This window comes from Rhineura floridana, chromosome 15, assembly GCF_030035675.1.
Source record: "Rhineura floridana isolate rRhiFlo1 chromosome 15, rRhiFlo1.hap2, whole genome shotgun sequence".
Taxonomy (NCBI): Eukaryota; Metazoa; Chordata; class Lepidosauria; order Squamata; family Rhineuridae; genus Rhineura; species Rhineura floridana.
The window spans coordinates 26,264,183-26,281,958 of record NC_084494.1 but is presented as its reverse complement, the minus strand read 5'-3'; the positions used below and the strand labels follow the sequence as shown (position 1 = coordinate 26,281,958).

General features: G+C 44.4%; 1 protein-coding gene across 1 annotated transcript; it reads left to right on the top strand.

Annotated features, from left to right (window-relative positions):
- The first annotated feature begins 1,104 nt into the window (after positions 1-1,104).
- Positions 1,105-17,753, top strand: LOC133370846 (alpha-tectorin-like). Its single transcript, XM_061597724.1, has 10 exons — positions 1,105-1,111; positions 1,242-1,280; positions 2,601-2,731; positions 4,507-4,788; positions 7,642-7,779; positions 10,231-10,390; positions 11,422-11,837; positions 15,057-15,538; positions 17,191-17,293; positions 17,718-17,753. Exons 1-10 carry the CDS (start codon positions 1,105-1,107, stop codon positions 17,751-17,753), a joined length of 1,794 nt encoding a protein of 597 aa, XP_061453708.1.
- The last annotated feature ends 23 nt before the right edge of the window (positions 17,754-17,776 follow it).

The window sequence follows — 17,776 nt, the reverse complement described above, 5'->3', positions numbered from 1 at the left end:
CTATTCACTCATTACACAGATGGTGAAACGGGAGTGGAACATTTGGCTATTTGGGGGTGACTATTTGAAGAGTGAATTTTGAGGGTGGGGGGAACACAAAACTCACTGAACGTTCCCCAGCTCTTCAACATCCCTTGAATGATAAGTGTCCAAAGGATTGCAGCCCAAATTAAGAGATTCAAAGTGGCTTTTACAAGATAAAACCAGAATAAATTTATTCATTTTCAGGTCTCTAACCCAGTTTCTGATATAAAAAGTGAAGGAGAGGTTAAGAATCATGAGACCATGCCTCTCTCTGTTCACAGAATTCTTGGCACTGAGTGAGTATATCCCCTTTTAACTTTTTTTTTCCTGGAGCTATTTGAAAAAATGAACGCAGCCTGCCCAAAGGGTTAGAGATCAACCATAAAAGGCTGTGACTGTAGTTCAGTGTTAGCGGCTCTATAAGTAGATTAGGCTATTTAATGGCTATCAACTATGAATAAGCCTTCTCTCTTCAGAAGCAATGAATATCAGATGCAGAGGACTTTCTCGGCTTGTTGGCCTAAGGCAGGGGTGGGAAACCTTAGACCCAGGGGCCAGTTGTGGCCCTCTAGGCCTCTCTATATGTCCCTTTGGACTCTCCCCAGGTATACATCCTCCTGAGCCACCCACTCCACCAGCCTAGTTTGCAACCTCCTTGAGTGTTTTTCCCTGGGTGGAAAACCAACTTTGATCATTCTTTTTACTTGCCTGGATGAAGGACAGAGTGGGATATGTGAGTGTGAAAAAAACTAGCCTACTGCACGAAGGTAAAACTCCCATTTGTTGCTCCTCCCACTTTTGCCTCTGGCCCTGCCTACCACTGGCATGTGGCCCCTGGAAGGTTGCCCAGAAGGGAATGTGGCCCTCAAGCTGAAAAAGGTTCCACACCCCTGTCTTAAAGGTATTATTCATGCTTAGAGTGTGGTGGGTCCCAATTTCAGATCCCAGAGACGCCTTGCATAAAGGGTAGCATTGCCAGTTCTCCAGCAACCCAAAGCCTGAGACTCAAGAGGTGAGTTTGATGAGGTCTCAAGGTGGTGACGTTCTTGAGACAAGGCCCGGTAATGTCACACCGTTCATATGACACGTAGGTTGGGCTTGGGACATATCCCCTTGACAAAAGGGTGGAGCCTAGTGGTAAAAGAGGTAGAGCTAGTGATGCCAGCAAATGCCTAAGCTCTTGCTAACTCTGTTGGCTAACTTGCTTCTCATTTTAGATTTGCAGGTGCTGTCCTTGGGAGGCGTAGCTGTTACAGGTAAGCTGAATGAAATACACCAGAGCCCATACAACAGCTTTCCCCAACCTGATGCCCTCTAGATGTTTTGCATTTTAAGTGTTTTAGCAGATCAAGGTAACGCTCTGGTAAGGTTTCCATTTCTTTGCATTTGTATGAAACAAGCATGTTATTGCAAATGTCATCAACGTTCCTATAGGGGACACAGGTAAAATGCATTTGAAAGAGTCACCATGATATGCATGCTGATCACCAGAATGAGGAACACAAAACGCTCATCATCTTAGTCAGCCTTTTCCAACCTGGCGCCCCCCAAATGTTTTAGACTACAAGTGACTACAGCATGGAGAGTGGTCAGGGGTGATGGGGACTCCAAAACCTCTGGAGGGCACCAGGTTGGGAAAAGCTGGTATAAAATAACATCTTAAGAACAGGGTGTCTCTGAATCAAACTGTACAGGACATTGATGTTCTGTGATTAGAACTCCTGATGTGTTTTCAAAAAGCAACCACGAGAAAGGCAGGCAATTTGGACTGGGGTTATTATTTATTATTATTTATTAATTTTATATCCCACCCATCCTCCCAAAGGGTTGTGGTATGGGAGGTGTCTAAAGTTTGTCCCCACACTGCAGCAATGATCAAATCACCCACAAAGCTGCTCTTCCCCTTGTGTGTGTGTGGGGGGAGCTGCTGGATCAGACCAATGGTCCATCTAGTCCAGCATTCTGGTATGACAGTGGCCAACCAGATGCCCATGAGAAGGCCTCAAGCAGAACCTGAACCAACAGTGCTCTCCCCACCTGCAATTCTCAGCAACTAGTGCTCTGACAGTGGAGGTAGAACATACCCGTTGTGGCTAGCGACAATTGATAGCCATACCCTCCTTGAGTTTGTCTAATCCTCTTTCAAAGCCATCCAAATTGATGGCCATCACTACATTTTGTGGGAGCAAATTCCATAGTTCAGTTATGTGCTGTGTGGAGAAGTGCTTTTTTTTGTCTGTCCTGAATCTTCCAGTGTTCAGCTTCATTGGATGGTCCTGAGTTCCAGTGTTAAGAGAGATGGAAGAAAACTTCTCTAACCAATTCCCCCATACTATGCATATCTTGTACACTTCTATCATGTCTCCCCTTACTTCCACCCTCACAACTCCATAGGGGAGCTGTTCCAGCCCCTTGATGCACAATGAACTTTGTCTTCTACGCAGCTATTAATGGTGCAGGATCCCTGTCTTTTTTTTTTTACATGGCCACCCTATATCCCATTGAAAAATAAAAATAAGCTGCCATTTTCTTCCTGGACTTCTATTACTCCTCATCTCTTCTCTGTACCTGTTCAGACACACTGCTCTACCCTTATGGACCCAAATACCAGGACAGAAGCACCCCAAAGGCAGATGACGGGGCATCTCCTCAGATCCCAATCTCTGAGCAGTTCTACTTTTATGCCAAGGGATATCAATCCCTTTATGTAAGTATCATCCTGGCTGCTTTCACAATTCACTCTTGTATCTGTGACCCCAAGACATAGGATTGCATCCGTTCTGTAGCCCTACCCATTTCCAGCAGAAAGCCATCTGGAGATGCCCAGCTGTCTGGAAGGCAAAACCAGCCTCTAATATCCCAGCCCATGGGTAGCCAACGTAGTGCCCTCCAGGTGTTGTTGGCCTATTACAACTTCCATCATCCCTGATCATTGCCTATGCTGGCTGGGCCTAATGGAAGATGCAGTCCAACAACACCTGGAGAGCATCACATTGCCTATTCCTCCTCCAGAGTTATGCCTGCCACCACCTCTCCATGCACCCTCCAGAAGTTGCAGATTAATTCCCAACTTTTCCTTGCAAGGAACAAGGATCATCTGTGATGTTCCGCAGATGACAAATTTTCATTGGGGATAATCTCCCCTTTTTAACCCTGTGGAATCAGGGAAGAGGTTGACAGGGGAGGAGAATTCTCCAATCAGGTATGGCAATGTTGTTTGATCACATCTCTATGGGCAGCATTTTGACACTTGGGACATGGCAAGTCCAACTTGGGCATCAGGGGTAGAAAACCTTTGCCTCTGCAGATGTTCCTGGACTACAACTGCTATCATCCCTGACCATCAGCCACATTGGTTGGGGCTGATGGGATCTGGAGTTTAGCCACATCTAGAGAGAGACAACTTCCCCATCCCTTTTGAACACAGAGGTAGATTGGCCCATGGAAGCTGGTCTGCTGTGGCCAATGGGATAAAGCCTATCTTTGGCTCTGCCTCCACCTACTGTTGGGCTCCCAGCCTCCTGCCCATCAAGTCCCAATGGGCACCAGCCACCACAGAAACTGGCCACTGACACTTTGCAACAAGCCATGAATATGGAAATAAGAGAGCAGTGGCCTGGCAAAAAAGAAAGCAGCCCTGCCCCATTTTTCACCAGGAAAGGTGAGAGAGTTGGGGAAGAGTTACTGTGTTGCAGGAGTAGATTTGAAGTGTCAAGGAGGAATTTTCTGAACTGTGTGTATGGAGGATGCTTGAAATGTGACAGGTACCTTGCTATGGAATAGGAAAGCTAGCCCATTATGCCAGGTACATTGGAGTTTTTAAAGAGACTGGAATTTTATTCAGGATTTTCTCTAGAGCTGATCCAAAATTTCTCAGAAAACAGTTTTCTGGCCATTTTGTTTCAATGCTGTTTTTCAAGCTGCTCCTGAACTATTGGAGAATTTCCATTCTCCCCTGGATAATATTCAACTATTATGGCCTAGCCAGTTTTGCCATCTGTGAACTGTGGGTGCACCTGTGTATCCAGTTTATCATAATCATCATCATTAATAAATTTATTAGCCCCCTTCACCAGTAAGTCCCAGGGTGGGTCACAACAATACAAAATACATAATTAAATACAGTTTAAAACAAATCACACTCTCAACTAGACGGGGTCCAAGAAAATCCATCTCAGGTGTCAAACACCAGGGTGAAGATGTGCATCTTAGCATGTGATGAAAGCTGTAATGTGAAGGTGTCAGGTGCACCTCTGTGGGAAGAGAATTCCTCAAATTAGGGGCTGCCACTGAGAATGCCCTCTCCTGGGCCAATCCCCCCACAACTTCTGAGAGTGGTGGAATTACCAAGAGGACCCCCACTCTGTTGATCCTAACACCCAAGAGGGTCTGTAGGAAAGGAGACTGTCTCTCAGATATGTTGTCGAATGTCATGTGAAAATTGTTGATGGAGCTGATGGGCTTGGCCTTTCTTCCTGACAGGTGAATAATAATGGGGTAGTGTCCTTTGACAAGCCAGTCAGCCAATTCACCCCTGATCCTTTCCCCCTGACTGATGGCCGGGCCTTTGTGGCCCCTTTTTGGGCTGATGTCGATAACCGCATCACAGGTGAGGTGTACTACAGGCAGAGCCAAGAGGAGCAGCTGTTGCGGAGAGTCACAGCTGACATCAACACCTACTTCCCGAGTGAAAAGTTTACTGCGACGTGGGCCTTTGTAGCCACTTGGGATCAAGTGGCTTTCTATGGATCCCTGTCCTCCAAGGTAGGATTCTTTGACCAGTTCTTCATTATGGCCATCTACCCACCCACCGAAACTGCTGCAATAAAGAACTGCAAATATGACAACATTGGCCCCATCTGCCTCATACATTTAAAGTGGCATTATACTACTTGAAACAGCCATGGCTTCACCCAAAGAATCATGGGAAATGTAGTTTCTAAGGGTGCTGAGAGTTGTAAGGAGACTTCTACAATTTTTGGAGTTCCCAGGGAGGAAGGATTGGTTGTTAAACCACTCTGGGAACTGTAGCTTTTAATGAACATCAGACTTTTGTTCCATCAACCTCAAACCCAGAAGTCACCAATAGGGTCCCCTTTAGATGTTGCTGGACTACTCCCATAATGCCTGACCATTGGCCATGCAACATCTGGAGGTCACCACCATTGGCTCAAACCTATAAGGTGAGTCAAGCTACTTAACACCTTTCTTGTTCTGAACTCTGCAGCAATACTCTAGGGATGGAAAGATCTGTCACTTTCGGTTCTCTCAGTTTCTCATTTTTCCAATCTTAAATTCAGTTCTCCACATTTCTGCAACAATTTGCAATACAAAAAAAAATCCTCAGGAGAATTATCCAGCACATTTTTGTAGGCTGTTTTGCCTAATGAACACATTTTTGCAAGCCATTTCTCACCATATAATTCATTTTGCATGTTATTTTTGCTCATATATGCATTTTTATGCACACTTTCCCCTAACATATGCATTTTTGTAAACATTGTTTGGTTAGTGAACTGCATTGCAAAATTCAAATAAGTGCGAATTTTGAAGGTTGTCCGTGTTTTGGTTCTCAGATTGTTTCAGAAAGTGCAAATTTGATAGACTGATTCAGCTTGAAATGTGAACTGAATCAATATTCTTGCCCTTTCCTAACTCACTCAACAGAAGCCAAGCCCAGCCTACAGTAAGTTTTTAAAAACCAACTGGACAAACATGACAAGGAAGATACAGGGTTGTGGAGTATGCTGTGTTCAGCTGGTGAAAATAAAGTCAGTTTTCTCCACTTGCAAACTGGGCTCTGTTTAATGTCCTTAGTTTACTTGTGTTTAGCTGTAACTTGGCATGTTTCTAATGTGCCATAAAAGTCACAATAAATCTTGATTAAATGCCTGGTTAAGAACTCTAAACCCTCAGGACACCATGACCAGATTACAAAGCAGTTTAATAGTTCCACTAGCTGATAAAATTAAGGTTGCTATAAATAGGGGGCTGATTGGTATCTGCTTCAGTTCATCACAGCCTAAAAAGAAAGAAAATTAACTGGAATCAAGGAGTGAGACTCTCCTCCCACTCATGTTCAAATTTTAAAAATAACTATATGCATCCAAGCTTAACTCTTAAGGACCAAACTGAATGTGATGAGCGCCTTTCATTTAAATTCATTTTTATGCTTTTCATATACTGTGCATATAATAAGCTATTCACAATCAATCAGGGTGCTTCCAGACTGTTGCTATTTTGGGGTGGGCTTCAGTGCCATCCCGGCAAATACATGTTGTGCAATTATAGTTGCTTGGGAGTTCTTGTGCAACAAACCTACTTCCCCCCCCCAAAAAAATTGGACTTTGTGCAATAGGGAAAGTGATGGGAAAATGCTCTGGCAAGTGTGGGATAATACTTGCTTTGATGCAACATCATCTAACCTCCCTCAAAAGCAAATGAGAATGAATGCTCATTAAATAGCAAACATCATCTAATCTCTGCAAACCAATCAGGATGAATGCTTAATAAACAAGTCATCTGGAAGCACCCAGAGAAAGTGTAAACAAGACATTAGGAAATTGGGGAGAAATTTGATTCACATTGCATTTATTTTATTATTTATTTATTTATTTATTTATTGAATTTGTCAATTGCCTATCTGGCTGTCCATCCAGCCACTCTAGGCGATGTACAAAGCAAAATGATACAAAAACAACAGATCTAAAAAACTCAACAATGAAATAACACCTAACCAGTATTAAAAATAACAGAATACAACAAACAAAACAATAAGAACAAGGAATCTTCCATGATCTTCTTCTGCAGGTGACCTCAAGGCAACTCCAAGTGTGACGCTAAGTCGCACTTAGCGTCGCACTTTGCGCACCTCCAAGGCACTGCCTCAGGCAGCCCCTCTTCTTTATATACCTGGAGCAGGGAAGACACAGGATGGCAGAGTTGTGAAGTAACTGGAGCAAGTGGCCACAGCTGCAACAGCATACAGAGTCTCTCAAACACAGCATTCTTCCACACACACCCAGCTTCAGGCAGCCCCTCTTCTTTATATACCTCCATAGTTGTACTCTGTATAAGTCCCTGCTGCTTCTTTCTGTTTTCTTAAAGCTGAATCTATCAAATCCACACTTTCCAGAAAAATATGAGAACCAAAACACAGCCACCCTTCAAAATGTGCATTTATCCAAATTAGCATTCTCTCAGCTTAACATGTTGTTGCACTCTGCATTGAGGAGGGGTTGGACCAGATGACCTCTGAGGTCCCTTCCAGTTACATGATTCTACCTAGAGATGCCACGGACTGAACCTGGGATCTTCTGCATGTAAAGCTTAAGCTCTAACACTGAGCTGTGGCTTCACTGCAACAGTTCTGTGTTAGCTCTCCATTTATTCCCTTTCTTGCTTATTTTCACTGCTGCTGGTGCTGGTGCTGGTGCTGGTGCTGCTCCACATATGAAAAAATTATGTAAGAATTCCAAATGCTGATGATCCTTAAAGGACAAGCCATTTTAAGGTAGAGAAGAAATGCAAAGCATATGGATATGGGATACACCGGCTGTAGGGAAGAGAATGGTGATGTTACTGATTGATTGTGAATGTGGCACCTGTTCTGTGTAGGTGAACACATTCCAGGCCGTTTTAACCTCCAATGGTGAACTATCTTTCATTATACTGAACTATCAGGACATCCAATGGATATCAGGGCAAGCAAGTGGTGGAAATGCTCACACAGGCTTGGAGGGCACACCTGCTCAGGTAGGTTCCTCCTCGAGTTGCATGCTGAAAGGAGGTATTAATAGGCTACTCTCCCTATGCCATCAAGGACCAGATGTGATCCTATAATATGGCTCACCTCAAGGTCTGGATCAGAGGCAGGAATGACCCACAGACAGAAGTTGGGCTATGGTGATGAAGGCAGTTAGATTGGTTGGCTTGCAGACATCCCCATGTCACATGACAGGCTAATATTTTGGGTTATATCCAATGTTAATCCTATACACAGTAGATCCATTGACATTAATGAACATGACGAAGGCCACATTCTCACTGCACATGTATTCCACTTTAAACAGTCATGATTTCCTCCAAAGAATCCTGGGAAATGCAGTTTGTGAAGGGTACTGAGAGTTGTTGGGAGCCCCTATTCCCACACAGACCTGCAATTCCCAGAGTTCCCTGGGAAGAGGGATTGATTGTTAAACAATTTGGGGAGCTCTGAAGGAGAACAGAGGTCTCCTAACAATTCTCAGTACCCTTCACAAACCATATTTCCCAGGATTCTTTGGGGGAAGTCATGGCTGTTTAAAATGGAATAATAGTGGAATAAATGTGTGGTGTGAATGTGGCCTCGCTTGCATCCATTCATTCCAGTATGTCTACTCTGGGTAGAACTAAGTTGGATACAACCCTATGTGGTGAAATGGTTGTCCCCTGAAGTAGCAATAACATTTGCATGAATAAATAATCTTGCTGCTCAGTCATTGGTGAGTTGTGACCCACCGTGGGTTGCAGCCTGGCCCAAAGCGGGTTGCAACGGCAGCACCATAGAAATATATGGTGGTAAAGAAGAAGAAGGTTTGGGTCCTCAAATGGATCTTTCGGCTAAAGGTGGATCTCAGGTCTGAAAAGGTTGAAGATTACTAGCTAGATACCTGAATGAATTAGCTACCTTTCTAATCTAGCTCAGGGAGAAAGAGTCTAGACTTCAATGTTACGTCATTCCCCCTATTCTGATATTCAGAGGTGAGTGCCAATGCTGAGGCAACCAAAATGGAACCATCCATGCACAAGAGGGAGGTATCAGACAATTGGAGGGGGAACAGAAAACCAACTGGGAAGGGAAATGGAATGGAGGACTGTGGAGGAGGGTGTAGCTGACTGACTGGGACAATGAATGGGAGCACCATCAATGCTGCAACATTTTGTTGCAGGTCACATGCATATTTTATTATGATTTTGTATGCTACACATATGAAATATGTAAGTATGCATCTTTGATTGGGCTGTACCTGCGTTTATGTGCTCCACAGCTGCATAGCTATTACTATTCAATGGCACAAACTTTATTAGGGCTCCCAAGCACTTGGGAATGGATGTGCAGTAGTATAAACTTCTCCATCTGAAACAGCTATGATCCCTGAAAATACAGGTGTGCTGGCCTGGAAAGATGGGAGTTATGGTCCAAGCCACCTGGAGGGTACTTGGATTACCAGGAGCCCCTCCAGACATCCTTCATATTATGCATTCGTGACAATTTGTGCTCATGGTGGGTTATACGCAATCCTGCTTTCAATACTGTTTTCACTTGGAAAAAGTTTGGGACAGATGTATACCTTTGTCTCCAGTCTGTTCATGACCCACAGCTTTCCGCCGAAATCCTGTACGAAAATCTTTTCATACCAGAAATGTTTCGGCAGGTTTTCGTGATTCTGCTTTTGTTGTGCTATAATGCAAGAGTGCCCCACCAGATGGCAATAATACAACAGCTTTGGGGAAACATTGCAAATGAACTAGCAAAACAGGATGATGTGTGGACAGCCCAGTATAAATCCACCACTAATGCACTATTATTGTGTCACTGACATGTTGCAGAATTCACCCTCAAAAAAACCACCACCATCAGTCTGGAGGGGCCTGTGGTTGATCCATTTCAGCAGTGCATTGTATGTTATGTTAGCAGGAGGAGATGGCACATTATCTAGCAGGCAGCATATACTGGAGACCAGCAGTGCAGTGGCAAATTTAGAAGTACAGGGTCCCTTCATGATAGTCACAATCACGCCCCTCTCATCCTTTTGTTTTGTTTCACTGCTGGGTTGAGAATGAAATCCTTGTTAATGCCTTCTTCCACAACAACAGGCATCCCTAGGAGCCAGTCAGCATGAAAGAAGAGAGTATCAGCTACTGAGAAGAGTCTTCTCGGTGGCTGATGTGCACCTCCTTTCACTCTGATTGGTTCCAATCAGCAGGGAAGGAGAAGAAAACATGTTAGAAGGTTCTTCTTGGGGGCTAATATGCTCCACTTTCATGCTGATTGTTTTGTAGGATGCTGGAGACATAGGGACCCTGCTGAGACCCTGCTCCAGAAAAAGTAAAGGGTTTAAGACCCCCCGAGTCCCCGGACGACTACACCCCTGCTGGAGACACATAAGCAAAACCCTCCTTAGCTGATGTTCATTTTGTCCTTTTCTCTCCCCTCTTCCCCAGGCTGGATTTAACAATGGAGATGCCAACAACTACTTCAACATCCCTGGATCTTGGACTCCAAGCATCATTAACATCAGCTCAACAAGTAACATCATGGATCCTGGGCGCTGGGTTTTTGAGGTGGATGTTTTTGCAGTGCCCAATGGCTGTGTGTACAAAGGTATATTGGATGCTACTAATTAGGAGGCCTAATTAGGCCTGAGGGCTAGAGGTTCCCCACCCCCGTCTTAGGGGGAAGGCCATAGCTCAGTGTAGGGATGTGCTAGAATTTCGCCCAATTCGGATTTGGTGCCAAAGTTTCCATTAATTTGCTTGTTCTCCATCATTGTGGGTTGGATTTTTATGTAGCAATTCTCCACAGCTATTTTAGAACACAGATTTTTTTTAAAAAAAATAATCCACCAATATCAATATTAAGAATGATAATTTCATTGATATTTCCTTTCAAGATATTGATATATCCTTTCAAAATATCAATATTTCTTTAAAAATATTGATAATAGTATCAATATTTTTTGTGAGAGGAAAAAAACAGATTGGTACAAGCAGCAGCTAGCAGACAAAGAATGAACTTGAATTGATACTGGCCTGTTAGGCTGATGGGATGCTTTTGAACAGGCACCAACCAAGCAACAGATCTGATCCCTAGTTCAGTGATACAGCACATGTTCTGAACTCACAGACGGCCCCAAGTTCAACCCCTTCTGTCTTTAGCTAAGTGGTCAGATGATGGGGCAAATCTCTCTCTGCCTGAGACCCTGGAAAGCCTAAGTCAGATGGACCTTGCATGAGGCAGTGTCCTATATATTCATCTTACTGCCATTAAAACATAGCATCTCTTTTCTGCTTTAACTAATATTGGGTGCTTTGTCTCCACATAAGAGGGGTAGGTCCACACCATACATTTAAAGCCCATCCAACACCCAAAGACTCTCCCCAAAGAATCATGGGAACTGTAGTTTGTTAAGGGTTCTGGGAATTTGCAGCTCTGGGAGGGGAAAACCCCAGCTCCCAGGATTCTTTGTGGGAAGTCATGTGCTTTAAATGTGTGTTGGATGTGCTCAAACTTTCATTGGATTTGTAATGTGAATATAATAAAACCTATATAGGCCAGAATGCACATTCCTAAACTAGTGGCACAAGCCCTCCTAGTCACTTAAGATGCTCATGACCTGTGGTCTGTCTTCATAGCTAACTTCCTGCCAATCGGCACCATCTTCTGGAGTGAATCAGCCTGTGAGGAGAAGTGCCAGTGCATTCCTGAAGGTCCCAGGGTGATGTGCCAAGCCAGGAGGTGCTCTGCAGATGAGATTTGCCAGTCGGCTTCCTGGTACCATGTGTGCCGGCCCACCCATAGGGCATCCTGCCAGGTCTTGAGTGGGCGGCACTACACCACCTTTGATGGCCAACTATTCCTGTTTCAAGGCAACTGCACTTACGTGCTGTCTCAGATGTGTGCACCTTCACACAACCGCAGCCTGGAGTATTATCAGGTGGAAGCAGGGATGTCAGGGAGAGGCCCAGAAGCACTACATATAGAATGCTTGCGCATGGCAGTCTACGGACAGGACATTGCTATAAATACAAATTCTGCTGAGCATGTGATGGTAAGTCATTTGAACCAAATAGCCCAGATAAATTCTGCATCGCCACTCTTCAGAGTTCCCCCTCCCTCTCTCTGCCCTTCTTCTGCTATTTCCTATTATTATTTCTCTTTAATGCCTTTCTATACTCTAACTCAAGGGTAGGGATGGGCAAGAAATTAAATTCCATTCGCATTTAAAACTGCATTGATCATATCTGCACTGTCTGAAACAATATGAGAACCAAAGCACAGCCAAAGTCGTACTTATCTGAATTTTGCGATGCAGTTCTCCAGCCAATCAGAGTTTATAAAAATGCATAGATTAAGGGGAAATGTGTTCAAAAATGCATAGACTGGTGACAATAACATACAAAAATGCATTAGATTAGGATAAATTGCTTGCAGAATTTTGTATCTTAGTCAGACTGCATACAAAAATGTATTTATTAGGAAACATTTACACTAAAATACTGAAGAATTGTCATGAGGATTTTTTTTAAAAAAAAAAAATCCCCAAATTGCTGCAGAAATGTGGAGAACCAAACTGAAGGTTAGAAAAATGAGAAACTGGAGAAGTGAAGTTGACAGATCACTCCATTTCTACTCAGGGATAGGGATCCTGTAATCTTCCAGATATTTCTAGATTACAACTTCCAGCATTCTAGACCTTTGGCCACGATGGCTGGGGCTTATTGGAGTTCATAGAATCATAGAATAGTAGAGTTGAAGGGGCCTACAAGGCCATCGAGTCCAATCCCTTGCTCAGTGCAGGAATCCAAATCAAAGCATTCCCAACAGATGGCTGTCCAGCTGCCTCTTGAATGCCTGCGCTCTACATAGGGCTGCCCCTGAAGACAATTCGGAAGCTTCAGCTGGTGCAGAACGCAGCTGCCAGACTACTGACGAGGACCAGTCGGTCTTCGCATATAACACCTGTCTTGGCGCGTCTGCACTGGCTTCCTATTTGCTTCCGGGCAAGATTCAAGGTGCTGGTTCTTACCTATAAAGCCTTACACGGCGTGGGACCTCAATACCTTGTGGAACGCCTCTCTCAATACGAACCTACCCGTTCACTTTGTTCAGAATCTAAGGCCCTCCTCCGGGTACCAACCCATTGGGAAGCCCGGAGGGTGGTTACTAGATCTAGGGCCTTTTCTGTGGTGGCCCCTGAGTTGTGGAACAGCCTCCCCGAAGAGGTACGCCTGGCGCCTACACTTCTATCTTTTCGGCGCCAGGTAAAGACCTTTTTATGCTCCCAGGTATTTTAATTTTCTTAACCATTTTAATCTTTTAATCCGTATTTTTAATTTTTGTCGTATTGTGTTTTTGTAGTTTTTTTTGTTTGTTTGTATATGTTTTTATGATTTTTATTATGATATATTGTATTTTATCTTGTTTGTTCACCGCCCTGAGAGCTATTCTGCTAAGGGCGGTATATAAATTGAAATAATAAATAATAAATAATAAATAAATAATGCCTCCAGTTAGTTGAAGGCTAACAACATCCAGAGGACCTCAAGTTCCCCAAACCTACTCTAGTTGGAAAGATTCCCAGAGTGGCTTACAAAAACAGTCCCTGCCTTCAGGTTTACAATCTAAAAGAAAAGACACAACACACAAGGAAAAGCCGATAGGAAGGGAAGAGGTAAAACAAAAAAAGCTTAGTTCTTGTAACAGTCATTTGGGATGTAAGCAGTTCAGGTAGCCTGATGGAATTGCTGCTGCTAGGTGATAGTTGAGGGACGGCCAAAGACAGGTAGGTCTCTCAACAGGTGGTGAGGAGAATTCCCCCTCTTCTTGGCTCTGCAGCCTGATGGAAAGATTGTCACTAGGTGACAGCTGGGGAGAGCAAAAGGCAGCTGGTCCCTCAGCAAAAGCTCTCATCTTTGACATTCAGCTCACCTCCCCACAAGGTCTCAGGGTGAACTACACATTTAAAGTATGGAAAGTAAAGTTGTCTAACTCCTGTCATTATCACCCTATATTTAATGTGTTCCTTTACTGTCACTTTATCAAGGGGTTAACATAGCCTCTTTTGAGATGGTTTCCTGTTTGTTATACAGAGACCCTTCTGAATACCTTTTCTGAGGAGTCCAATAAATTTATTACCGAGCAGGTGGCAAAATATCTGAATGTTGTTATGTCCCTTTGATCTGCTATGGCTGTAGGATGCCAACTCAGAAGCATCCCAAACCCTGAGATTTCAGGGGCGGGGCCCTAGTGATGTCACTCTCCCAGGCACTTTTCTATCCCCATCCCCAATCACCACCTTCTTTTGTCAGTGCCGCACGTTGGGGGCGTACAGGCCACCCTCCTGCTCAACCTTTGGGGAGGTCTGGGCTCACTCGCTGCTACCACTGCTGCCTCTTGCCTGCCTGGAGATTGGGGTGAATCCCCCGGAGACCCAGGGAGGAGCCCCAAAACCCAGAATCTCCAGGTAAAATCTGGAGAACTAACGCTAACTAGCTTCTTTGTGACTGATTTTGTATTTTATACTTTGAATTTTATCTTATTGGTTGGTTGACCATAATAAACACCTCCCTTACACCAGGCCAGGAATACTCCCTTATATTTATTTATATTTACATGTATATTTATTTATTTATTACATTTATATCCCACCTTTCCTTTAAGGAGCTCATGGTGGTGTACATGGGTGTCCCCTTTCCCATTTTATCCCCGCAACAACCCTGTCAGGTAGGTTAGACTCAGAGGCAGTGACTGGACCAAGGTCAGCCAGTGATCTTCATGGCTGAGTGGGGATTCATACCTTAGTCTCCCAGGTCATAGTCCAACACCTCAAACATTACACCGCACTGGGTCTCTGTCTAGCATAGAATTGCCTCTACTGATTGGCTGCAGTTATCCAGGAACTCAAGCAGAGGTCTTTCTCATCACCTGCTACCGTATCATTTTAACTGGAGATGCTGCCAGGGATGCTGCTGAGATCTTCTGCATGTAAAGTACGTGCTCAGCCACTGGGCTATGAGCTTTCCATGCTGAACTATGGCCGTGCTGCTTATGCAGGAGCTCAATACTGGAACAGTATTTATAAAAGAGCATATATTAGCATTCATAATTCCCTTAGATGTGGATCTAAGATGCCTGTCCAGAAGCTCAAATCTATCTAGAACCATTATAATTTGAGGCCTTAAATACCAGCAACACTCTCTTAAATCCAATCTAGGTAAGATAAGGTATCACGTTTAACTCTGATTTATTTTGCTCAACCCCCTTCTAGATCAATGGAATCAAGACTCTTCTTCCAGTGGTCCTTCTTGGTGGCAAGGTCCGAGTGCATCAGAGTGGATTCTCAACCCAGATAGCCACTGATTTGGGGCTGGAAGTTTCCTTCAAGGGGAATCAACATGTGGAGGTTACTGTTCCTGCCAGTTACCATGATGCCACCTGTGGCCTCTGCGGAACCCTGAATGAGAACCCTGCTGATGATTTCTTGACCCCAAATGGATCCCTTGTGACATCAGCGACTCTCTTTGCTGCAAGCTGGCAGGTGCAGGATATCGAGGACCAGTGTGGGAACATCCAAGAGTTGCCAGCTTGCTCTTTGACTGAACTAGCCCTTTATTCCAGCCCAGAGTACTGTGGCATCCTAAAGGAATCTCCAGGTCCTTTCACAGACTGTGCACAGGCTCTGCCTCTTTCCAGCTTTATGGAAAGCTGCACTTATGATCTTTGCATGTCTGGGCGCAACCAGACCATACTGTGCGAAATACTCCATCTTTATGCTGAACACTGTCAGGCAGCCAACTTCACAGTTGGGCAGTGGAGATCAGACACATTTTGTCGTGAGTTAACAATAATAATGTTGAAGATACCCGCCTATGAATCCCTGTGTTCCGGCCCGGGCTTGTAATCAGTCAGTAGCAGAGCATCTGCCTTGCATGCAGAAGGTCCCAAATTCAACCCTTGGCTTCTCCAGGTAAGGCTGGGAGAGACTCCTGCCTGAAACCCTGGAGAGCCACTGCCAGTCAGTGTAGACAATACTGAGCTAGATGGACCAATGGTCTGTCTCAGTATAAGGCAGCTTCCTCTGTTCCTAATTATTATGGTAAGCAGGGGCCTAATGGGGTAGTTCAGTGGTAGGGAGCCTGAGGTCTGGGGGCCGAATGTGGCCCTCTGGGCCTCTCTGTTCAGTCCTCAGGACTCTCCCAAGGCCGCACCCCTTACTGATCCTGCTCCAGACATCCCTCACGTACATGTGTGTGTGTGTTTGTGTGTGTAAAACCTTCTCATTTTTGTGAGGTTGCAATGTAGCCTACTTTAAAAGGTAAGAGTCACATCCACTGCAGTGTTGACTTTTCCCTCTGCCCCCCTCCACCATTGGAATGTGGCCCCTGGAAGGGTTGTCTACGAGGGAATATGGCCTCGGTCTGAAAAAGGTTCCCCATCTTTGGGGTAGAGGATCATTACAAAATAGCCAGAATATGTGTGTGTGTGTGTATATATATAAGTGGGCCAGTGTATTTAAGGTGATTTGACAGTGCAATCCTGTACATGCTTTCTTGGACGTAAGTCATATTGTTCAGTGGAGCTTACTCCCATGAGAGCGTCCATAGGATTGCAGCCTCGCTGTAGTAAATGTTAATTGCATAAAAAAATAATTTTATGACATTTGAAAATCAAAGCCTAGAGCTTGTCAGTTCATTCCAGTGCCTTTGCACTTAGTGGTCAGAAAGCTGGAAGCTGGGAGCAAATTTACTTGTTAATGAACAATTGGGTTGCATACCCACATGCATGCATTTTCTTATATTTCCACAAGTCCAAGCGCAAGGGAATTTACTTTTTTTTTTTTTTAAGGAAGATAAACCTTCAGGGAGTCAAGTCCCCAGAGATTCCCATGTGACCATGGCCCAGATTGTGTCACCCTCTTGTCTTCTCAAACTGGCCATGTGACCAGTCAATCAGAAACCATGTGGCATCCTATGACAGGGATGAGGAACCTATAGCCCTTCAGATCTTGCTAGACTACAGCTTCCATCGTTCCTGACCATTGGCCATGCTGTGAGGGGATTGATGGGAGTTGGAGTCCAATGACATCTGCATGGCCACAGGTTCTGCATCCCTGTCCTATGAGAAAGAACCAGGAGAGGAAGGCATTCAATTGGTTCCTCAGATGGACAGTGTGTGTGTGTGTGTGTGTGTGTGGAGTCAAACTCATTTCCTATTTGCATGATTCAGGAACCTAATTTTCTTTTCAGGACCAGCAGAGTTAAGCGACCTGTGCAGGGCAACTTTTCCAAATGTTGGTCTTAGCAAGGCATGGGGAGAGTGTTTGTGCTCCTCTTCAGGCAGTCAAATGTTTTGGGCCAGCACTGGTTTCCTCTACCCCTCCTCACACATCCTTTCTCCACCAGGAATCACTTGTCCAGAGAACAATCATTACGAGCCTTGCTCTACAGCCTGCCCAGCCAGCTGCCTGGATTCTACAGCCCCACTTTATTGCACCCAGCCGTGCAGGTAGGGTTCGGCACATCTGTCAATTTGTTTCTCTCAGTGTCTCATGCTTCTAATCTTAAGTTCAATGTTCCACATTGCCACATCACTTTGTAATGTTTTTAAGTGCTCGGGAAAATTCATCAGCATTGTAGTTTGAATTCCTCCTATTTAGACATATATTTGCATGCAGTTTTCCCTGACACACACATTTTTGCAAAACACTTTCCCCCTAGTATAACCCATTTTAATGTTATTTTCATTAATATATGCATTTTTATGCACAACCCACAACTTGGCTGGAGAACTGCACTGCAACATTCAGAGAAGTGCAAATTTAGAAGGATGGCTGTGTTTCAATTCTCACATTGTTTTGGAAAGTTTGAATTAGGTAGACTCGCCTTTAGTTGTGAACTGAAGCGAATTTCTCCCCGATCCCTACTTGCAGAGAGGGCTGCTTTTGCAACAGAGGCTATATTCTTAGCGGAGGAGCATGCGTGCCCCTGG